At 44.3% G+C, this 24,600-nt stretch overlaps 1 protein-coding gene across 8 annotated transcripts; it reads left to right on the top strand.

Moving 5' to 3' along the window:
- Positions 1-11: 11 nt before the first annotated feature.
- Positions 12-23,352, top strand: LOC117364919 (la-related protein 6-like). Of its 8 annotated transcripts, none has more exons than XM_033954657.1 (5): positions 1,051-1,556; positions 2,137-2,205; positions 4,677-4,832; positions 15,112-15,304; positions 21,580-23,352. In XM_033954657.1, exons 3-5 carry the CDS (start codon positions 4,687-4,689, stop codon positions 22,651-22,653), a joined length of 1,413 nt encoding a protein of 470 aa, XP_033810548.1. In that variant the 5' UTR covers positions 1,051-1,556; positions 2,137-2,205; positions 4,677-4,686; the 3' UTR covers positions 22,654-23,352. The 8 variants fall into 8 exon arrangements, with proteins under 8 accessions (XP_033810549.1, XP_033810548.1, XP_033810547.1 ...); XM_033954654.1 differs by having other exon boundaries at positions 1,053-1,556; positions 2,137-2,181; XM_033954659.1 differs by lacking the exons at positions 1,051-1,556; positions 2,137-2,205 and adding exons at positions 2,236-2,381; positions 6,031-6,151.
- Positions 23,353-24,600: the final 1,248 nt, after the last annotated feature.

Genomic DNA, 24,600 nt, shown 5'->3' with positions numbered 1-24,600 from the left:
ACTTGAAACAGCATAAAAAGGCGGTATCTTAAGTCAAACAGAGGTTTGGAACGCATCGGCTGACGTCTTCTACTCGTGTGTTAGAACTGTGCGTACAGGCTGGCGTTCATATTCTACGGTTGACCTTTGTGACGTTTAGGGTCAATTTGGTGGTGTTATGCCTTGGTGGAAAGTGTTTGAAACTCAGGGATGTTTTTGAAGGTGTCAAAAAAGGCAGGGGTGGGGTGATTGTGCTGATGCCAGACATAGTTTTAACTTTTATTCCCGAGTACCGTATCGTTGCTGACGTTTGTCCTCATCTTCAGTGGTGCGAAAGTTTCTTCTACAGTTCCTGAAGCGCAAGGGGATATGAGGGAACAAGTCACCCGGGACATTTATCCGATGTCTCTTTCAGAACTGTTATTTTTGCGCCCTTTATTTGAACATTGGTACTGACAGTCAGCCATGAATTTAAAAAGAGATTCAGTTGCTACAAATCTTTAGTGGCGCAGCGTCATTCAATATTAAATACAATATTACAATACAATATTAAAACAATTTACGTTGTATGTAATATACAGGTCACAATATAGAACAGGGGTGTCCAATGTAGGTCCTCGAGGGCCGCAGTCCAGTCGGATTTTCAGGATTTCCCCAATGAATATACATGAGGTCTATTTGCATGCACTGCTTTCATTGTATGCTAATAGATCTCATGCATATTCATTGGGGAAATCCTGAAAACCCGACTGGATTGCGGCCCTCGAGGACCGACATTGGACACCCCTGATATAGAATAAAAATATGTAAATTTTCATGTTTTAGTCCTAACCTATATGTATTTGTCCGCTGATACTGTAGAACAGAGGTAGGGAACTCCGGTCCTCTAGAGCCGTATTCCAGTCGGGTTTTCAGGATTTCCCCAATGAATATGCATGAGATCTATTTGCATGCACTGCTTTCAATGCGTATTTATTGGAGAAATCCTGAAAACCCGACTGGAATACGGCTCTCGAGGACCGGAGTTCCCTACCCCTGCTGTAGAAGTAAGCGGGGAGGATCCCTCCCAAATAAAAAAAAAGCTTATTAGTTCTCTAATAAGGGAGTTCCTGGGAAATAAGGGAGAATTGGTCACCCTAGTACTGATTGACAGTCTCTTCTCATTCTAGTTAAGATAAAAATGCATAACAAGCCAAGTTGTTTATGGAAAATATATTGAGTGGACAAGATGTAAAAATAAAATATCTAAAAAAGATGAAGTTTTAGCTTGGATCTAAATAGGACTAGAGAAAGGAGCATTTTGCACTGACATAGGAAGTCTATATAGGCTTACATCTTTTGTTCCTAATCATATTGGATCACACCAGACAGGGCAGCTGTTCTTTCTCGGTACCCGCCCCATCCCTCCATGCCAAATGAGTGAAAGGATGGAGAAGCTAGACTAGAGGAAAGAGCACCTGAGCAGAATTAATTATGACAATCACCTGAGACAGAGGTCAAGAACACACTCCCTTTGTAAAGGTGTAATTCTTATTTGCCAACATTCTGAAAAGGATGTGAAAGGATTTGTATAGTGGGTAGGTTTTCAGTATCTTGTTTATAATTAATATATTCTGTTTTTCCTGCTTAAAAAATAACTATTTAAATACTTGTTGTAATAGCATGGTTGCAAATCATTACAGATAATATTTAATTTGCTCAATTTTGCTATCATTTTATAGCTTTTTGATCCAAATTAGTAAGTAGAATATTATTCAGAAAGTTACAAGTGTATCTAATGCCATTGAGTTTATAATAAATCTATAAAAATGTGTTTTATGATAATCCTTCTAAAATGAGATCACATCATTATTCATTTCTGATGTATTTATTTATAAGTTAGAAATAAACTTAATGTGTGGAAGTTTGCTTCGATCCTGCCAATCCTTGCTTTGTCTTTTAATTTCATTGATTTATAGTTGATGCCTTTTTCTATGAGGTACATAGGGTTAATGCACTTATTCTGCTGAAATGATTTGCTTCATTTTCAAATTTAGTGACCTTTTTACTAAAGAAAGTACATGTTAATTGCAACAGGACTTATAGGAATTAAAAGTTTCCTGTGGTAGATACATGTGCTAACCTTTTAATAAAAGACTCCTTTTCTTTTTATTCAAGGACTTATGCTGTGCAAAGGATCCTTCTCTTAGGCAAAATTTCGAGGTGTCCTTGAAAATTCTTTCTCAGGCCTGTAGTGCCCAATACTATGATGATTTCTGTATCTTCTTACCGAATGTTTATAGTCTTGCTTTTCAGTCTCTATGTGTTATTAATAGCAGTGAATTGGTACAGACTTGTGTTTTTTCTTCTATGTTGTTTTATTGTATCGAGAACATTTTATCAATTGGTATGAGAATTCCTAGGTGATCACAATTTGTTTTTCTTTTTCTATAATTGTATTAGTAAAAGTAATGCTATATATAGCACTAGTGCTTAAGTCTGTTACATTAACAGGTGCTAGAATAGATGCCTGTCTTTCTTTCTGTCTCTCTCCCTGCCCCCTGACTCTCTTTCTCTTTCTTTCTCTCAAGCCACCCTCACCAATTTAAGCCACTGCTGCCGATTGAAGCCTGCTTCTCCGACACCCTGGCGGTTTTATTGTACTGTATATGCAGAGGCACGCTAAGGGCTTTATTATTATTGATGAGTGCAATTTCCAATAGTTGAGATACATTACCTTATTGTACTTTCTCTACCATATATAGGTCTTTTGCAGTTTCTTTTTTATATGTCTAATGTTGTTTTTTAGATGGCCATTTGCCATCTTGAGTATGGCCCTGCTTTCATGAACAATATCTATGCAGAGCTGCCAAATTATGGTACCTGGATACAAAAGACAACTTTTTAAAACAACCCTAGATTGTAGGTAATCATAGGTCTTGGGACCTGCAGCATGGAATTCAATCTTTACAATTAATTACTACAAACACTTCACTGGTTTGGGATGTAAGTTCAAAACTAAGGCCTCCTTTTACAAAATTGTGATAAAAATTGTGATAGCAGTTTCTAGCATGGGGAGCCACGCTGAATGGCCTGCGCTGCTCCCTATGCTCATTGAGTTCCTATGAGTGTCAGGAGCAGCGCAGACCATTCAGCATGACTCCCCACGCTAGAAACTGCTTTCGCAGTTTCGTAAAAGAGGGGGTAAAATTAGTCAAAAAGGGTCTGTCCTGGAAACCAGTTTAACTTGGCAACTCTGCATAGAGACTGTACGTAGCCCCCACTAGCTTATTGTACAGAGAAAAACTGGTGTAGGGTTTATGCATTTTAATCTTCTTTCTCAGTCTGCTGCTTATACTAAAAATGATGTTTTCCCAATTAACATATGGATGTTTTCAGTAGCTGTTTATTAAGTACTAGTATTTTAGCCCTTTACATTAACGGGTGCTAGAATATATGTGTTTGTCTTTATTTCTGTCTCTCTCTTTCCTTCCTGCTGTCTTTCTTTCTTTCTGTCTGTCTCTCTCCCTGGCCCTCTTTGTCTGTCTGTCTGTGTCTCTCCCTGCCCCTGTGTCTTTCTTCTTTTCTTTCTGTCTCCCTTCTTCCCGCTGTCTGTCTTTCTATCTATCTGTCTCTCTCCCTGCCTCCTATGCAGCAGCATTTCTCTCCCTCCACTTCCCTGTGCAGCAGCCACAGCAGTATTCCCTCCCTCTCCATTTCCCTGTGCAGCAGCCACAGCAGCAGTATTCCCTACCCCTCCATTTCCCTCCCCCCCCACACCACTTCCCTGTGCAGCAGCAGTGTTTCCTCTACCTCCCCTTTCTCTTCCCGCGGTCTGGCTGTCTCCCTTACTGCCCCCCCCCCTTCTTTCCTGCGGTCCCGACAAACTTGCTTATTCCAGCAGCATGTGCAGCATTCTACACACGCTGCTTTGGGGCCTTCTACTGCCCTGATTTACTCTGGCACGTCCCTGATGACATCATCAGAGAAGCGGCAGAGCAAATCAGGGCAGTAGAAGGCCCCGAAGCAGCGTGTGTAGAGTGCTGTACACGCTGCTGGAATTGGCAGGTTTGTAGTCGGGACCACGGGAAGGGAAGGGGGGGCAGTAAGGGAGCCATGTCTCTGTCTCGCAGCGGGCTTGCCAGCTCCGGCCAGCCAAAGTTCATTTTTTAGTTCAAAGCCGATGCTGCGTCTCCTCTCTCGATCCCCGCCAGAGTCGGAAGTCTTCTCCAACTCTGGTGAGGTTCGATAGAGAAGCCGCGGTGGGGGCTTTGAACAAAAAAATGAACTTTATCTGGCCAGAGCCGGTAAGCCCGCTGTGAGACAGAGATGCGAGGTAAGCGTGCATGCGCACTCTGCCGGCCACGGAACTACAGATCAGGCAACACGGTGTTAAGAGTGCGCATGCGCGCTTAGCGTTTTATTATTATAGATTGAGAAATTGGCTTCAATTCTGCTTGCAGAGTATTTCTTAACTTTATCTAGTAGATTGGTTTCAACTCACTTTTTAGCAACATAACATTAACTCATAATTTAGATTTGCTCATCTGTATTTCAAAAGTTATGTGAGTTTTTTTTAAATATGCTTACTTGAATACTGAGTCTGTGAAATTGACTTCTGCTTTGCCCTGCTCCCATTCTTTTTTCCACCCAGAAGAAGGGATGTCTTATATTTTGCCTGCTTTGTGAACTATGCATAGTTTCTTCTATTTATTTAGAGAGAGAAGCATGTCGTCCCTTGGTTCTCCAGCTCTGACAAGCAGCCATGGTTTTAGCCTTCCTCTTCAAGTTTGCTCTACCTGGGGCTACCCACAGGAAAGGAGTCACCACCCCTGCCGGCTTGCCCTGGATGACTGCCTGGAAAGCTTTAGTGGGTAGGAATAACTCTTTCTAACTTTCTTTTTTTTTTTTTTTTTAAATTTGGTGTGGGCTCAGTTGCTGTGTTTCATTATCAATGTCAGAGCTGTAGATGGGGACGGTGAGGGGTTGGTGCAAGTGAGAGGCAAGAGTCAGAGCTGTTGGACTCTAGGAAGTGTTGTGAGCAAGAATGAGAACTGGGGGGGGGGGGGGAGTGGAGCACCCAGTACTCCATCTGGCGTATGGGACAAGGGTGGTGTAGAAGAGGATGTAGAAAATTATGTGGGTGTTGCATAAGCAGTTATAAATTTTACATAACTTTACAATAATATACAATAAATATATTTTATAAATAAGGACCTCTTATAAATGGGGGAAAATAATGCGAAGAAATGCAAAGTTATGTACCATATATACTCGAATATAAGTTGAGACCCCCTTTCCCCCCCAAAAGGAGGAAAAATGGTTAACTCAAAATATAAGTTGGGCAGCTTAATATTCAAATGCCCTGCCCTGTCAGGCTCTGCACCCAGTCCCCTCCTGCCCAGTTCTGCACCCTTTCTGTCAGGCTCTGCACCAACCACCCTTTCCTCCCTCCCCTGTCAGGCTCTCCACCCTTCCTTCTTTCCCTCCCTCCCGTCAGGCTCAGCACCCTATCCCCCTCCCTGCCCTATCCTCATACATCTGCCAGTCCCTGGTGGAGGTGAGTGGGCAGGAGCAAGCTTTCCAAACTCCTGCCCCACTGCTAACTGGCTACGCAGATCAAGTTTCTTCGGCTGAGTGGCACGACCAGAGAGGGAGCCACTAAGGATGCTGCTCGGCGCCGAGCAGCAGCACCAGATCGTGCTCCTGCTCGTGCCGCTCAGCAGCCGAAGAAACTCGATCTGCGGCAGCCGGTTAGCAGCGGGGCATGAGTTCAGAAAGCTTGTTCCTGCCCGCTGGGTTTATATTCGAGTATACAGTACTTGGGGAGTAAAAATTCAAAGGAGCAGTACGTATGTGCTGAGGATAAGAAGTCAATATGCATGGACTGGGAGAGGGACCTTGGGGTAATGTCTGAGGATCTCAAGACTACAAAACAGTATGACAAAGCGATAGCCATACCAAGAAGGATACAGAGCTGCACAGAGAGATGAATCAACAGCAGAAAAAGTGAGAATGCAATGCCCTTGTACAAGTCATTGACAAGACCACACTTGAAATATTGTGTTTTAGTTCTGGAGGCCGTATCTTGCTAAGGATGTAAGAAGACTTGAAGCAGTCCAGAGGAAAGTGACAAAAATGATATTAGGATTGTGCAGAGACATATGAGAAGAGGCTTGAATACACCAAATAGGTATAACCTAGAAGAAAGAAGGGATAAAGGAGATATGATACCGATGTTAAATACTTGCATGATAACTAATCTACAAACAAATGTTTTCCAGAGACGGAAAAACAGTGAAATTAGAGCAGTGTTCTTCAACCTTTTTACACCCGTGGACCGGCAAACTACTAGGACTAAAATTTGAAAACCCCGTTTACGCCCCATCTTTGCGAGCTCGGTCCCCGCAAACCATCTGATCCCATCTGCACAAGCCGCCATTATGATTTTATATTAAACGCATTTTATTAAAGTATAAAAAGAAACATTATTCTGAACAATTGTGATTTTATAAATACAAATATACAGAGCACAGACCAACAAAACTATCAAGAAAACTGAACAAGCCAAGTTATTATAGAATGCTACATAGAAATATCATGCTAACAGAATACTGCTGTCCCCAGTTATGTCTCTAGCAGGATATATATTTCAAATCTGATATATTCTAATGACAAAATAGAAATAAAATTATTTTTTTCTACCTTTTGTTGTCTCTGGTTTCTGCTTTCATCTTCTTTTCACTCTTTTCCTTCCAGCATCTGCCCGTTCCATCCAATGTCTACCCTCTCCCCCTTCCATATGTATCTGACTTCTTTCTATGCCCCTCTTCCCTGTCCATCCTCCTCTCTCCTTTTTACATCATTCATTCCAGCTTCACTGCCTTCTTCATTTTTATCTCTCCTACACCAGATCTAGCATCTTTATCCCTTTCTCATTTCTCTGCTGACCCCCTTTCCAGCATCAATGTCTCTCTACTTTCTCATTCCTCTCTCTCCATTCCACCCTGACCCCCTTCCCCTACTGTAATCCCTGCCAGCTGTTTCCTTCCTTTTTTCTTTCTCCCTACCCTCCTTCCTTTTTTTCCTTCTCCCTTCCCTCCATCCAATATTAATTCTCTTCCCATCCCTTTCTCTCCTCCCAGCAGCATCTCTCCTTCTTCTCCCTTCCCTCCTCCCTCTATCCAACATTAACTCTCTTCCCATCCCTTTCCCTCCTCCCCTCCCAGCAGCATCTCTCCTTCTAACTCCCTTCAAGTCCAGTAACAGCTCTCCCTTTATCCAGCACCTTCCCAGCCTCCTACAGTGGCTTCCTCCCCTTCCAGCAGCTCTCAGTACTTGCCTGCAGGAAGTTGCCGGTAAATCACTGCCCTGGCAAGTAGGAGAGCTGGTGGGAGGGGAGACAGCCACTGTGAAGGCTCCCCAGGATCTTGCTCGCACACGCTGACAATCTCCCTCCACCTGCACCTGGATCTGCAGCTCTCTCCGCGGCCCTCTTCAGCAACTCAGCAGGGGCGGCGATCAAGGCAGGCTGCCGACGTCGGGACCTTGAGTCCCGCCTATTTTGTTTCAACTTCCTGTTTCCGAACAGGCGAGACTCAGAGAGGGAAGGCCCTGACGTTGGCAGCCTAGCTTGATCGCCTGAGGCTGGGAGGAACATTAGTCAGCAGGAACCGCAGTCGGGAGGAACCGCAGTCGGCAGGAAATTTAACTGCCGACTTGATCTCACCGGCCCTGCACGGACCGGCAGAAATTTTCTGCGGACCGGCACCTGAAGAACTGTGAACTAGAAAACATAATCTGAGGTTATGGGATGGTAGACTTAGTAACATCAGGAAATAGTTTTTCATGGAGAGGGTGGTGGATACCTGGAATGCACTCCTGGTAGATGTGGTAGATATGAAATTAGTGACTGAGTACAAAAATGCGTGGTATAGATAGACAAAGGATCTTTAATTAGAAAGAGGATAGCATTGAAACAAACTTGACATCTCTCCATGAAGTGGACTTTGGAAATAATATTTTCTTTAGTAATTACCTTGGAACTGATTTTTGTGCTTTTTCTTTTCTTGTATATGCATACTTTTTATGTATATAAAATAATTGAAAAAAAACAACTTGACAGATCAACAGAGATGCTGGGCATGGAGGGAGCATAGGGCCAATGGTGAACACGAAGGGATAGGAACTCCTCTGTTTTAATGTGCTTTTTCAGATGTAATGGCAACCTAAATTGAGAAAATTGTGTGACTGATATGAATGTCAAATGTATAATTACAGATGCTATAATATAGAAACTTTTTCACTTTTCCCAAGTCGTAATTATGTTGATTTCAATACTGATTGTGCTATTTCATAATCGCTCACAATTACCTCAACGGCACCACTCACTGCTCAAATGCTTTCATAATAAAGCGCTTTGTGTGCCATATCACTGGTCAATAATCTTGGACTTCAATTCATATTTAACTTTCTTTTTTATAAATCTTATTGTCTGCTAAAGAACCAGCTTTGTACTTGTCTTAAAAGCTGTTCAAATTGCGGTCTGGGGAGGCTGAACTCAACATGTTTCACCATTACAGCTTTATCAAGAATCCTCCCTAGAAAAAACATTGCCTATCTTGACGTTTAAAATTCAAATAGCAGATGTTAAGAATAGTATAGTATGAAATATATATCAGAGCAATCCCATGCCGTCAAGCTCACAACAGTTAAGCAAGTCAAAATGACGACGACATTCATTCCCTCAGTTTAAGAATACTCCTCCCAGCTGATTCTGTCATATTACCCAATCACATACAATTTAATAAAGTTTCAAAATTTTCACCCATCCTCCCATCTATCTGATCAATAATTCACCAACATATATCCCCCACCTAATGTTTATTCCATACCCAATGTAAAAACATCATCCATCATAACATTTAAAATTCAAATAGCAGATGTTAAGAATAGTATAGTATAAAATATGTATCGGAGCTGTCTCATTCTTCCAACTGTAAGAAACAGTCAACATATTTTGATAGTGGGTTCCAGGAGAAAATGGCGAGTATTTACTGTATTTTCACGCATATAACGCGCGCGTTATACACGATTTTACAAACCGTGCATAACCATGCGCATTATACGTGTGAGCGCGTTTTACAATTTTTTTTTTACATTCTGATCCGGCATTCCCCCTGCGAACTGGCATCCTTCCTCCCCCCCCCCGCTCGCATCACACACCCCCTCCCCCGCGATCCTACATCCCCCCCAGCACCGCAAATACAACTCTTACCCGATTGGGCACCGGCACCAGCACCAATGCACAGCATATGCCAGTGCCCGAAGATCCTCCCTCGTTGGTTTGGGCTGGGCTGGGCCGGGCGGTGCGAGAGAGATCCTCCTTCTTCCTCTGCCAGGCTGGACTAGGCTTTGAGCATTTGCGCATGCTCAAAGCCTTCTGGTCTCACTCTCTCCGAGATAATCTTGGAGAGAGCGAGACCAAAAGGCTTTGAGCATGCGCAAATGCTCAAAGCCTAGTCCAGCCTGGCAGAGGAAGAAGGAGGATCTCTCTCGCACCGCCCAGCCCAGCCCAGCCCAAACCAACGAGGGAGGATCTTCGGGCACTGGCACTGGCACATGCTGTGCATTGGTGCTGGTGCCGGTGCCCAATCGGGTAAGAGTTGTATTTGCGGTGCTGGGGGGGATGTAGGATTGCAGGGGAGGGGGGTGATGCGAGCGGGTGGGGGGAGGATGCCGGTTCGCAGGGGGAACGCCGGATCAGATTATCTCAGATCAGAGGGGGAGGGGGGTGACGCGAGCAGGGGGGAGGATGCCGGTTCGGAGTAGGCGGGGACAAAAAGTGTTCCCTCTAAGCTGAGCAGGAGTCCTCCACCCACAGTCTCACCAGTAGAGGGTGTTGTTTTACTGTCACATTTTCAATTGTGAGGGACAGGCAAGTTCTGCAGGACTTCAGGGAACATACCTGTTCTTAGCGACTGAAAATATTCCACCCCCTAGTGGTAGCAATGCAGCTGGAGGACACCTGCTCAGCTTAGAGGGAACAGTGGCGGGGCGCGGGAGGAGGTTTTAGCATGCGCGGTATACACGTGCGCGCGCTATATTAACATTTTATTACAAAAATTTGTGTTCCCCGCGCGGTATACCCGTGTGCATGTTTTACACGGGTGCGCGGTATATGAGTGAAAATACGGTACTATAGGTCATCCCGGTGGATCAAACAAGTTCTTATGTAGCTTATGGTACAAAATAAATCTGAGGTCTTTTCAGAAATCACTCCAGCAGGAATGTATAGTTTATGTGTAAGCATATCAGTTTTATAATGTTAAGTAATAAACTCAACGATAGCTTTCATAAGATCATCCATAGGATCTACGTACAATATACAATATGAACTTGTATCAGACAACTGTCTTTGGACTTCATTCTCATACTTCACTCTATCTACCAAGTTCCAAGTTTATTAAAAATTTGATATACTGCTTCTACACGGTGTACAGCAAGTAAAAGGAGTATTATGTAAAACACAAATATTAGAACAGAACAAATTTTTTAATACAGTAACAAACTAGATGAAACGGACAAACTGGAATAGTAGGTTAGGGTCTTGAATTACATTATTGACAGGAAAGAAACAAGGAAGAGCAACACGAGAGGAAGGGGAACACATATAGTGAAAAAAAGAAGCTCAGATGATGTCCTTAGTAGGACTGTTGTAGGCCAAAGGCGTCTATAAACAGGAAGGCCTTTAATTTAGACTTAAAATAGTTTAGGGATGTTTCTTCCCTTAAATGATTTGGTGTGGAGTTCCAGAGCGAAGAGGCTGTAACTGAGAAAATAGTTGAGCACATCGTGTTAATATGTCTCTGAGATGGAATGGAAAGCAAGTTCTGGGAAATAAGAGTGTAAGGATCTTTGTGGATTATACGGTATAAGAAGTCTGTTTATGAATTCTGGGATATTAAAGGCCACGTGTTTTAAAGGTTAGTAATAAGATTTTATGAGTAATTCTGTGGTCGACTGGGAGCCAATGAGCTTTGATAAGTAGAGGGGTCATGTGATCATATTTCCTTGCATGAGCTATGATTTTAACTGATGTATTTTGTACTATTTGCAGTCTAATTTCTTAGAGTTATACCTTTATAAAGAGCATTGCAATAATCAAGGTGCAAAATCACAAGGGAATGAATTACTATGTTTATAGACAATGAGTCAATAATTTTAGAAAGAGAGCAAATCATGCACAGTCTATGGAAACTTGTCTGCACCACCGCGCTAATCTGATCATGGTAGGATAGTTTTTCGTCAAAGATGACACCCAGTAGTTTGAGTTGGTACTATTTGTAGCTGGGTTGTTTGAAGAATAATAGGGCTGCCTTCAAAACTATTTTATTATTATTCTCCATAAGCTAATTCAAAACTTGATATTCCTTAAAGGTGATATTTCTGTATCGATCTCGACAAGACCAATTTTCCTTCACTTGCGTTACTGCCTTCATAATCAGGTCCCGAAAAGTCTGAATGATGGGGTTGCCAATCATTTTAATAGCCTTCCACTGGAACAACTCCATCCTGTTTATATCTTTTTGAAGGTGTGGTCTCTAGAATTGTGCACAGTATTCTAAATGAGGTCTTACCAGAGTCTTATATAGGAGTATCAGTGTCTCTTTTTCCTACTGGCCATACCGCTCCCTAGCATCCTTCTGACTTGTTATCACCTTTTCAAACTGTTTGGCCATCTTAAGATCATCGCATACTAACAAACCCAAGTCCCACTCCTCTTATGTGCACAAAAGTTCTTCACCCCCAAACTGTACTGTTCCCTCGGGTTTTTGCAGACCAAATGCATTACCTTGCATTTCTTAGCAACCAAATTTCAGACTATTTTTCAAGCTTCATAGATCTTTTCTCATGTTATTCACATCATCATGGGTGTCTACTCTTTTTGCAGATTTTGGTATCATCTGCAAAGAGGCAAGTCTTACCTGACAGTTCTTCAGCAATATCACTTACAAAAATGTTTAAAAAAACAGGCTCAAGAGCTGAACCTTGAAGCACACCACTGGTAACGTCCCTTTGCTCTGAGAGATCACCATTGACCACTACCCTCTGTTGCTTTGGTACAAACTGAAGAGGGCACTATACTCCACTGGTCAAAGAGGAGGAGCTGAAAGATGTGTTTGATTTCCTTGTGACCAAAGAATATTCACCTGGTGTACAGACTCCTATGTATATTTAACAGAAATATTATCCAGGTAAGAACCTAATGTTCCATTGCAGTGGTTAAGAGAGGGTTGCAAATTGGTGTGTGGCTCAGTGGACCTGTTATTCTTTGGCAGCAGTATACAGTACTAGAGAATTTCTGGCAGCACCGACTTATACTGGTGATGTCACAGGAATAGTTCAGTATTTCTACTTACATCTATTGGTAGGGGGACTCGTAATTGGTCTGGATTGGTCAGGCAGGATTCAAGGAAAAGGAAAATTAACAGGTATGAATTTTATCTTGGTTCCATATATTGCACAGAGAGAACGAGAGGGCACTCTCTAAAGTTGCATACAAACGAAAGGAAGTTCTTCTTCACCCAGAGAGTGGTAGAAAACTGTAACACTCTTCCGGAGACAGTCATAGGGGAAAACACCCTCCAGGAATTCAAGACAAAGTTAGGCAAGTTCCTGCTGAACAAGAACGTGCGCAGGTAGGGCTGGTCTCAGTTAGGGCGTTGGTCTTAGATCGGAGGGCCGCTGCGTGAGCGGACTGCTGGGCATGATGGACCACTGGTCTGACCCAGCAGCGGCAGTTCTTATGTACCTCTGCAACATTCCCAGCCAGCCCAAATCAGACCAGATTAGAAATCAAAATCTCAGCATGGCAGTACACAGCACTTAAATTGAGCCAGCAGACTGGCCTCTATTGAGGGCAGTTTATTTCTCCCTGTTCTGGTACTTTAGGCTGCTGTCCTGTAGGTTCTGCAGCACTGCTTGTAAACCTTTTACTGATTATCTCGCTCATGTTAATAATAGTTGGAATGTAAGAAATTTCTTCATGAGTTCTCTTAGCTTATCATTGAAATTGGAGGCATGTTTGTCCCCAGATTTAAAAAGACATGATGAGAAAACTGAACTGGCTAATGGGGTGGGTTGGTTTGGCTTTCCCTGTTGCATTTCAGTTTCTCTACAGCAGGGGTGTCAAACTCAATCGCATAAGGGGCCGAAATCTAAAACATAGGCTAAGTCGCAGGCTGAATTTTTATTTAAGATACTTGGAGTCCTTTTATTAAGGTACGCTAAATGTGCACCCTAATAAAAGCACCCCTTAGTAGAAGTATAGGGTTACAACCTCTCCAACCCCACGTCGAATTAAAAACTTGGACAAAATGAAAAATTTGGATGAGGTAAGCAACTCTGGTCTTCAGATGCTGTAAGACATTGGGGTATTAAGAGGGAGTTAAAATATTTTTATTTAGAAAATTTTACAATGAGTGTAAGATTTTCATCAATGTAGCAGACATTCTGTTTCATGATACAATTTATCACAAAAACAGCAATAACATATTATGCATTGAAGGAGGCAAGTTTCACTATTATTTCTGACCCAGCCAGCCTTTGAACCGGAGGGGGGGGGAGGGAAGGGAGAAGATGACATGAATGGGTGTCGGGCAGAGTCCTTTACTTGTAGCGAAAATGAAGGCGGGCACACTATGGAAGTGGGCCCTACAGGTCCTGTCCTCCATATACTCAACGAAGGCGGTCACCAGTCTGCATGGGCAGTTCACGTTGACGCAGGTATGGTGAACCTGCGTCCACATCTGGAATACTGCGTTCAGTATTGGTCGCCACACCTCAAGAAGGACATGGCGGTACTTGAGAGAGTCCAAAGGAGAGCAACGAAACTGGTAAAAGGGCTGGAACACTGCCCATACGCCGAGAGGTTGGATAGGCTGGGGCTCTTCTCTCTGGAAAAAAGGAGGCTCAGGGGAGATATGATAAAGACCTTCAAGATCATGAGGGGCATAGAGAGGGTGGATAGGGACAGATTCTTCAGACTGAAGGGGACAACAAGTACGAGGGGGCATTCGGAGAAACTGAAGGGAGATAGGTTCAAAACAAATGCAAGGAAGTTTTTTTTCACCCAAAGGGTCGTGGACACTTGGAATGCGCTACCGGAGGAAGTGATCAGGCAGAGTACGGTACAGGGATTCAAACAGGGATTGGACGGATTCCTGAGGGATAAAGGGATCGTGGGATACTGAGGGAGGAGCTGGGATGTAACACAAGTATAGAAAGCTAACCAGGTAATAAGTATAGAAACCCAACAGGTCGTGCATGTGCAAGACCGGAGGGTTAGGACTACGATGGGAAGATAGGACTTCAATGAGAAACCAAGGTGGCAAGGGAGCCCCTTCTGGTGATTCAGACAGGTCGTGACCAGTGTTCCCTCTAAGCTGCGCTGGCGTGCGCTGGCGCACAAAATATTACATCGCAGCGCACAAGTTTCACGTCACAGCGCACGGCGTACGGCAGATGGCAGGGCGGCGAGAGGAGAATCGGGCGAGTTGGCTCATAACTTGCTGGCGCCTAGCGCACAGCGAAAAAAATTTTGCTCACAACACCCGCCCGCTTAGAGGGAGCACTGGTCGTGACCTGTTTGGGCCGCTGCGGGAGCGGACTGCTGGGCAGGATGGACCTATGGTCTGACCCGGCGGAGGCACTGCTTATGTTCTTAGGTCTCCGGAGACTGTGGCTCACGCACCAGCTCGTAGTCCATGGCGAAGCTGGTGAGCATGGCGTGACCACACATGGTGCTGTAGCCGTTGTGCAGGGGACCACGAGTGATGATGGGGGAAAGCAGAGGAAGGTGCGGCGGGAACATAGCGTTGCGCCTCAAGTCTCGTGGCTGCCATGCTTTGTGATTCCACACTGTACTCCCACCATACCTTCCTCTGTTATCCTCCATCAGCAGGCCAACTTAATTGCAAATTTTCAGTTGTCTCACGGGCCAAATTTGATTACACTGTGGGCCAGATTTTGACACGTCTGCTCTACAGTGTAGGCAGTGAGTTGACCATAAGCTAGGAAGAAATACCATTCTGCTAAAAAGGGTTTCTGGTGTGTGTATTTTTATGGAGTTTCTGGTGTGTGTCTTTGTAGGAGCTCCTTTGATGATGACTTCTTCGAGAATGACTGCCAAGCTCCAGATCAAAAACTAATCGGAAAGATTGTTTCCCAAGTTGAATTTTATCTTTCTGATGACAATCTGGCCAAAGATGCTTTTCTACTGAAACACGTCAGGAAGAACAGACTGGGCTTTGTGAGCATCAAACTGCTTACTTCTTTCAAGAAGGTAGGTCTTACCTTGAAGACTAAGGCCCTGATTCTCCAAAAGTGCGTCCCGATTTTAGGCAGCTGTAGACGTCCTACAGCTGTCTAATTAGCCAATCGGGATGCACGTTTTTTTTAAAAAAAAATGCTCCCCAGGCAGGCCGCCCGGGAGAGGCGTCCTATACTAAACGCCGATTCTGTAACTGGCGTCTTTAGAGAATCGGGTTAAATTAGACGTGGCCGCTATACTTATGGCAGCAAGGGATCTCCCTGCTGCAATATGTATAGCGGCCGCGGTTGTTGCGGCCGCCTGTCCCATCACCGACAGGAGAATGCCTAACTCCTCCTGTCGGAACCCCGAGCCCCCTCCCCCCCAAACTCGTAATCGCCGACAGGAGGATGCCCAACTCCTCCTGTCGGAACCCCGGAACCCCCTCCCCCCTCAAACTCGTAATCGCCGACAGGAGGATGCCCAACTCCTCCTGTCGGAACCCCGGAACCCCCTCCCCCCTCAAACTCGTAATCGCCGACAGGAGGATGCCCAACTCCTCCTGTCGGAAAGCCCAATGACCCCCCGCCCCAACTAATCTCCCTCCCCCAACTAACCTTTCAATGTTGGTCAGCTGGACGGGTCTTGCTGCCGTCCAGCCGACGGGTCTGCCTCATGGAAATGAGACGGCACGCCCCTTCCCGGCCCATCCCCGCTAAATCTAAGGCCTGATTGGCCCAGGCTAGGCACCTTGGCCAATCAGGCCTTAGGATTAGAGGGGATGGGCGGACCCGCTATGCCTAAGGCCTGATTGGTTCAGGCTTCTACAGCCTGGGCCAATCAGGCCTTAGATTTAGCGGGGATATGCCGGGAAGGGGCGTGCCGTCTCATTTCCACGAGGCAGACCCGTCGGCTGGACGGCAGCAAGACCCGTCCAGCTGACCAACATTGAAAGGTTAGTTGGGGGAGGGAGATTAGTTGGGGCGGGGGGTCATTGGGCTTTCCGGCAGGAGGAGTTGGGCATCCTCCTGTCGGCGATTACGAGTTTGGGGGGGAGGGGGTTCTGGGGTTTCGACAGGAGGAGTTGGGCATCCTCCTGTCGGTGATGGGACAGGCGGCCGCGGCCGCTATACTTTATTGCAGCAGGGAGATCCCTTGCCGCGATCAGTATAGCGGCCGCGTCTACTTGCAATGTAGACCAGCATTTTGCTGGCCTACATTTTAAGCGTCTCTTCCTCTACTAGGGAGACGCGTAGGGCCGCCTAAGTTCGCCTAAGGCCTGTAGGCGAGCTTAGGCATCTTGCGGGTCTCCCTAGGCTCCCGGAGGCGCCTTCAGGCCTGCCTGGGGAGCATTTTTTTTTTAAAAACGTGCATCCCGATTGGCTGATTAGACAGCTGTAGGACGTCTACAGCTGCCTAAAATCGGGACACACTTTTGGAGAATCGGGGCTTAACTGTCCTTTTTAGTAATTTATTTTCAAGATGACATATGTACTTTCTCTGCCATGTGCACTTTTATTTTTTAACTCTTTTGGGAGCATCAACTTTTACAGGAAGTTGCTATTACCATGATTACTAAATGTAATTGGTCCTCATTGAAGATATCATCTCATTTTCCAGTGCAACAGGCGAGACATTCTAGACAGATGGGTTATTTCCCCATAGCCGCATGCTGCTGCAGAAGGAATCCACTCTGAATGTTTCACTCTGCCTCTGCTGTACTTCACTGGGTCCTTTAATTTCACCTACAGTTTTCCTTCTGCAGGAGTGTTTGTTCTGCTCTCTCCATATTATTTTTAATTCAATGTAATTTTGTCCCTTTTTGGGGATAATTTGGTGCTTGGAGTGAATTTTAAGCTCTGCCTGCTTGAGAATTCATACTTCAGTCTATAGCTGACAGGTTGATCCCACTGGATACCTGTTAGCTAGCCTGCATAGTTTTCTCTGGAGCTCGGGGCCGTCCCTGACATGGTATCGCCTACTGTTAAGCAGGGGTCGAGCACATGCTGTTAGGCACCCTTTAGGAGTATGAGTGGTGTCTTGAAAAGTGCTGACTGCATCTTCACGCCTCCACCCATCCTGGTGCACATCCATTGATCCACAGGGGTGGATCCACATAGGAGTCCAACTGGTAGTCTGAAGATCAGCTTTACAGAACCATTCCCAGCATAGTGGCAGTGATTTATTTTTAATATAAAATAATCCAAAATAAGAAAAAGCCTACTTTACATGAGAGGGGTCACAACATGTAAACTGGAAGGAAAAGACCTGCTCTCAATTCTGAGAACTATCTTAAACCTGCGGGCTTTCAAAGTTTGCACTACTTGATTAATATTGGTTAGATACACCAGGAATCTCTGAAGATTTAATAAATAGCTGAGGATGGCTATCAGTTCATGGGAACTTATTGGCAGAAAGTCAAAAGTTCACTAGGGCATATCGGGCATAAAGCACCCAAGAATGCATGCAAGGTTACCCCTTGGCCGATGTTCAACCGGATCTTTCAATGGATTGCGACCCATCCGGGCTGTGTAGTTCTGATGACTTCAGCTTGGCCTCATGGACCATGATACACAGATCTGATGCGTCTGCGCAGGAGTTGCAGCCTTCAGCTGAGCGCCCATCTGGACCTTTTCCCACTAAGTCCATATCCTTGGAGGTTCCAAGTCCCTTTGCTCTTACGGAATGGCTCTTGAGCACACAACCTTAGAGCACAGAGGATATTCTACTATGGTTGTTGATATTTTTCTCAAGGCTAAGAAGTCATCCACAGTTTCAGCTTACGCTAAGGTGTGGAAGGCCTTCCAACGTTGGTGCGCCCATGACCAGGTGGACCCTTATTCAACTCCAATCTCGCTGAGTCTTGTCTGCCTTCAGGCTGGTCTGGATAAAGGCTTCACTGTGGCTTCACTTCGGGTCCAGGTGACCAGGCTCTCTTGTTTTCGATCCAGGGAGCATTGGTCCTTGTTGGCGTCTCTTCCTGCTGTCGCTAAATTTCTATAGGGGTCTCTTCATGCCATTCCTTTGACACAGTGTGTCAGAACTTCAGGCTCTGACTTGCAGAGAGCCATTCCTCCGTATTTCGGAGACTGGCGTTTTCCTTCCGACAGTTTCTTCCTGCCTGCCGAAAGTGGTTTTGGCTTTCCATGTTAATCAGGAAGTGTGTTTTCCTGCATTTCATCCTACTGGTTCCAGGACACGTGATCGAATGCTGAAGAAACTGGATGTGTGCAGAGTTCTTCTGCATTATCTGGAGAATGAGTTTCTTCTCTCTGACAATTTGTTAGTACTGACTCATTCAGTTAAGCGGGGCACTCCCATTTCCAAGGCCTTGATTTCCAGATGGATCTATAGAGCCATTTTGTTAGCCTACGTTCTTTATGGGAAACGGTCTCCTGTTTCCGTCAAGGTGCATTCTTCCTCGAGTGTGGCTTCTTTGTGTGCCGTAGTTGAGCCATCTCCCGTGAGGAGATTTGCAGAGCAGCAATGTGGTCTTCTCGTCACACATTTGCCAAGTTTTACAGACTTGAATGTGATGGCAAGACAGGACTTTGTCTTTGTGTCCTTAGTCTCAGGGTCAGCGCAGCAAGCCCGCCCTAGCTATTTGGGAACTGATTTTGTACGTCCCATCTGTTTAGAATGTCTCACCTATTGCACTGGAAAAAGAGATTATGTACTAACACTAGTAAGCTCTTTTCCAGTAGATAGGTGAGACATGTTAGACCCCTGCCTAATCCTATCTGCGCCTGCCTATTGTTACAATCTGTTTATCCTTCTCCAAGCTGATTCTTGGATGCCAGTCAGCCCTTGGGAGCTGGGAAGAATTTGTATATATGTTTCAGTTGTATATGGAAGCAGTTTCTGTGCTCCTTTGCAGCCTATGTTGGCAGTTAACATTCCTGTTGAGTTGATTCTTGAGCAGAACAGTTGGTTTAAGCCTGTTGCTACAGGTGCCTCTACTTCACGTGTATTGGATGGCTCTCAGTGCTTGGGTACTAACTGTAGGTGGAGCCAGAGAACCCAGTGAAGTACAGCAGAGGCAGAGTGAAAAATCCAGAGTGGATTCCTTCTGCAGCAGCATGTGGCTATGGGGAAATAACCCATCCGTCTAGACCAGGGCTGCACAACTTTGGCCCTCGCTAGGCCAGGTTTTCAAGATTTCCCAAATGAATATGCATGAGATCTATATGCATACAATGGAAGCAGTGCAGGCAAATAGATCTCATGCAAATTCACTGGGGAAATCCCGAAAACCCGACTGGATTCGGCCCTTGAGGACCGGAGTTATGCACCTCTGGTTTAGACCAGTGTTTCCCAACCCTGTCCTGGAGGACCACCAGCCAGTTGGGTTTTTGGGATAGCTCTAATGAATATGCATGAGAGATTTACATATAATGGAGGTAAAAGGTATGCAAATCTGCTCTATGCATATTCGTTAGGACTATCCTGAAAACCTGGTGGGCCTCCAGGAGACGGTTGGGAACACTGATCTAGAATGTCTCACTTATCCACTGGTTTGTCTAGAACTAGAAATATAGTTTTGTCAATAACTTCAGGGCTCCTCAACTATGCACTCCAAAAGGAACTTTTAAGCCTTCTGTTGAATTTTTGCAGACTGGGCTCAACCCTAAGGGAGGCAGGAAAAGAATTCCATAGAGCAGGAGCTAAAAAATATATACCGAGCTAAAGATGATATAAGAAGTACCAACCTTTTGGATTCAGTATTTCAAACATCTGCAATTATCTATTGTCCCCCCTAGAAATGGACAAATAGAGGAAACCCAGAATAAAATGCTTCATGAGTGAAGGCTAAATTTTAAAATGTGATACAATATTAATACAAGGTCGCACACACACCTCTAAGTTTACTTAAAAAAAAATACAAAACTGGCTGCGATTGGTTGATGGAAGCTTATTTCATGGATATAGAGAAGGGAAGGTGGTTGAAGGACTAAACATGGGAAACTAATGCAGGTGGGTTGGGTAGGGTAGGGGCCACAGGCCACAAATGCATCCGAGTTGTCAGTATAGTGGCATGAAGTGCACCCACAGATGTTAACTGAGATGAGCTGTAAAAGTTTGCAATATTTGAAGGAGATGAAGAGAATAGTTGAAAAACCAGCTAACTTTTATACAGATTACACTTGATATACCACTAATATACAAAAGCAATTAAAGTGGTTTACAATAACAATTTTAAAACATTTCAGAACTACAAAATTTAATAGGAAAGACTCCTACACTAAGATTTCTTAGAATAAATATATTCAAACATACATTCATAAATTTATTGAACTAGAAAACGCTGACTTAAGTTGTTTATGAAAATGAGTTGTGGAACGTTCCTCCAAAGCAACGGAGATGAATGCATGGAGGAGAATGTTGTTCGAATCAAACATTTGGGTAGAGATCCGGCACATCATTTGTACTTAAAAGGATGATCAGGGATAGTGTGTATGGCAAGGATAATATTTACACTTCAGCACTGGACTGTCTCTACTGTGTACTTGCATACTTCTTAACACAAGTGTAAGAGTTAAGGTTGCTGAAGAGTTTGACTGGTGGTTGTTTAACTTGCTGTCAAGTATTGACTAGTCACCAGAGTTGCCAACATCTTGTGCTCTTACAGGGGATTCTTTTTCTCCAGCCACAGTCGTCGTCTTGTAATGTATCTCAATGGAAAAAGGAGGTTTTCTTGCCTTCTATCAAATGTCCTTGTGAAGTATTTTGGACACCTATGTAGGCCATTGTCATGGAAACAATGAGAGCTATTTTAAATGCCCTTTGCATCCACATAAATCCAGTGAATGGCAACAATTAATATTTCAGTCATAGACATGTCATAGTAAGAGAATGACCTATAAATTAGATTGTACATTACACAAAAACTTTAGTCTGTACGGTTGTCTTGCCATTACCTGAGTGGCCAGCTAAGCGCACAGAGGAGTGCTGGCTGAAGAAGCAGCAGTTCTGTTTCAGAAAGCAGCTGGAATTTAGATAAATTTACATGATTGGCGTATAAGTAAACATATAATTTGAGAGAGAGAAAAATTTTATTACTGAGCTACCAAACCCCAGGTCACATCCCAAAAATGGGCTCTTTAAATAAGTTGTATGAAAAGAGCCGAGTTTCATCTTAGTGACTGTGTGGTACTTTGTGGCTGATATGAGCAAAGGAACCACTAGGCCTCGGTGTCTCTTCTTCCACCCCTTCCCCCACACAAAGTTGCTGCTCAGTAGCACTACCACTTAAAATGTTTGTTTCAAGCAGTAGCACATGTTTATCAAATGATTTTTCTTCTTTCTAGGTTAAATACCTGACCAGGGATTGGAAGGTAACACTGTATGCACTTCAGTTTTCAGAAGCACTGGAGATAAATGAAGAGGGAACAAAAGTGAGGAGGAAGACACCAATTCCAGAATCCCTTCTTAGTGTTCCACCAGGCAAAGTCCTTCTAGCCTGGAATCTTGTGCCCCAAGATTTGAAAAATTCTATAGAACTTCAGAAGAATATGATGGAGCTAGTTACCAAAACCTTTTCTCCCTATGGTGCTATTGCCTCCATCCGTATTCTGAAACCAGGAAAAGAGCTACCAGTGAATGTAAAAAGAAGCTATTTGTCCAGACACCCAGAATTGCTGGCTGAAAGCAGTGCATTGGTTGAGTATGAAACTATAGAAAGCGCTCTCAAGGCTTATGAAGAACTTAGTGGTAGCCAATGCCCAGGCAGTATGGAAGGCATTAAAGTAATTCTACTGAGTAGAAGAGGCACCAAGAAAAAGAATGGCTTGAAAGCAGAAGATGCGGAAGAGATAGATGTACTAGATAAGAGAGTAGAGAAGCAGATGGGTATAGTTGAAAGACTGCAGTATTCCTTGGAAGACTCTTCCTCTTTCTACAGTTCTTCAGAGTCTGATGGTATACCATCCTCTCCCATTGTGACACATAAATATCTCTCTTCCCAGGCTTTTGCCAGTAGTGGATTTTCCAATCCCACTATAGCATTTTTGAGCAACTCTTGTTCAAGTCCAGCTGTTATCTGTAAAACCGTGCCTTATTCCCACTGTGCCTTGCCCCTTGCTGCTGAACTGGGGAGTGGAGGTTGCATTAGCCCAGGCACTAGCCCAGAGCCTTGCAAGTTTCCTGAAAGTTCTTCAGAAAGTGGGTTTGGTTCTGGAAGCCCCTGGGTACAGTGCCGCAAGGCAGCTGCTTATAACTTTTTCATAGAAAACCGACCACTGTCGTGTAGCCCAGTAGCAGCACGAGCCAGGCCATGCCTTTCCGGCCCCTCTCCAGAGGTTATCAGATTCCCACATGGACCCGATGGTACTAAAGGCTTCCACAATAGCATTGGACGGGGAAAAGTGGTATTAAGACACTAGTTAGGTAGAATAATAATACTCCACTTTCATTTCTTTAGAAGCTATAAGTAGTGTTAGGACTAACTGGTGCTAGATCACCAGGATAATAGAACTGTAGTTTTGCACCTGACCTATAACTTAATGCTAGGGTGGCATTTTGGTTTTGTATTGTTATCTGATCATGGTTTTATGACCCCATCTGATGCACTTTCATAGTAACATAGTTACATGAAATTAATTTGTCTTACACATTTTGTTGCATAGATAAAAGACATAAAGATTTGCATCTTGAGTTTCTCTATTTCTTTTTGGGGATTTCTTTAATCGGAGCCCACTGGTGATAAGTAAACTTCATACACTGCACAGTAGAATAATGGCACTTCCTTTGAATGGAGAGCTTTGTGTACTTTATCATTTTGATCTGCAATGCATGCAGTGATCACCTGTATTTGTCCCATAGCATATCTACAGGGTTCAGACTCTGCTTCAGGTGACATGCAGTATACCAGTACTAGTTATTGTGGGCAGGTTTCCTGAAAGGTTTAGAACACCATGACTAGTCTCTCATCCTACTTCCCATAGAACACTAAAGTGAATACAGTGGAACCTTGGTTTACGAGCATAATTCGTTCCAGAAGCATGCTCGTAAACCAAAGTACTCGCATCAAAACAAGTTTCCCCATAGGAACTAAGGGAAACTCGCTTGACACGTTCCTCCCCACCCCCACCCCCTGAGGCCAGCGGCGCTGCTCCACATCCCCCCCCCCCGCCACAATCTGGCATCCCCACGCACCCACCCACCCACCCAAACACACTGGCTTACCCCCATCTGGCACTGGCATCAGCACCAACGCATAGGACATGCCGGTGCCCGAAGATCTGCTGTCTGCGTTTTGCTGGGTCTTGAGCATCTGCGCATGCTCAAGGACTTCTAGTCTCATTCTCTCCGAGAATCTCGGAGAGAGTGAAACTAGAAGGCCTTGAGCATGTGCAGATGCTCAAGGCCCAGCAAAAGGAAGACGGAAGATCTTCGGGCACCGACACGTCCTGTGCGTTGGTGCTGGTGCCGGTGCTGGATGGGGGTAAGCCAATGTGGGTGGGTGTGGGGGTGATGCAAGATCGCGGTTGGGGGGATGCCGGATCACGGGGGCGGGGGGTGCTCGTAAATCAAGTCAAGCTTAGTTTCTGAGGCACCGATTTTGCGATTGTTTTGCTTGTCTTGCAAAACAGTCGCAAACCAGTGCACTCATAAACCGAGGCGTGACTGTACACAGTATCTTGTACATGTGCTACAGATCAACATCAATTATCACCTGGTGAAAAAAGGAAGATTTTCTGCTATCATTTATGACTTTTACTGTTCCGTAGTGCTGTTATCGATTCCCTTGATGCAGAATTTGCAGTGGTCTAGCTGTAAGATCTTGTTTTTCAGTCATGTGTTGGAATGCAGGACCTGCGTTATAATGCCTTTCTTTTGTGCTTAAATTGGTTTACTGTGACTGCTGAATGAAAATGTGACATTTTTTTTAAAAAAAGGTGGTTTCTGCTATTCAGTTACAAATAAAGATATTTCTGTTGCATAAACTGAACTGCTGTGTTTTTCTGTAGTTTTATTTTGAAATTTCTTTATTGAATTTTTCATAAACTAACAAACCAACACAACAATACATCCTGACCAAAATACAACTGAAATAAAGTCCACCGTGTGATTCCTTCACAGAGACTTAGACATCTCAGCCAACCAAATAAATCCCCCACCCCCTCAACCCATCCCCTCTTCCCAGCACTCAACGTCAGACGTTCAAAAGGGAGCTTCTTGCTCTGGGGGACAGACTGTCCCACACAGGGGCCCATATCCTCTTGAATTTCCTCCATTGACCCACATCAGCCTTTTTTTACATCCAAATATTCAAACTTTAACAAAGTAAACAGTTCATTGTTCCATATTGTAACAGTAGGCACCTCAGC

This window comes from Geotrypetes seraphini, chromosome 8 (genome assembly GCF_902459505.1).
Source record: "Geotrypetes seraphini chromosome 8, aGeoSer1.1, whole genome shotgun sequence".
Lineage (NCBI taxonomy): Eukaryota > Metazoa > Chordata > Amphibia > Gymnophiona > Dermophiidae > Geotrypetes > Geotrypetes seraphini.
Note: the sequence above shows the minus strand (reverse complement) of the source record. Positions and strands in the feature narration are given on the sequence as shown.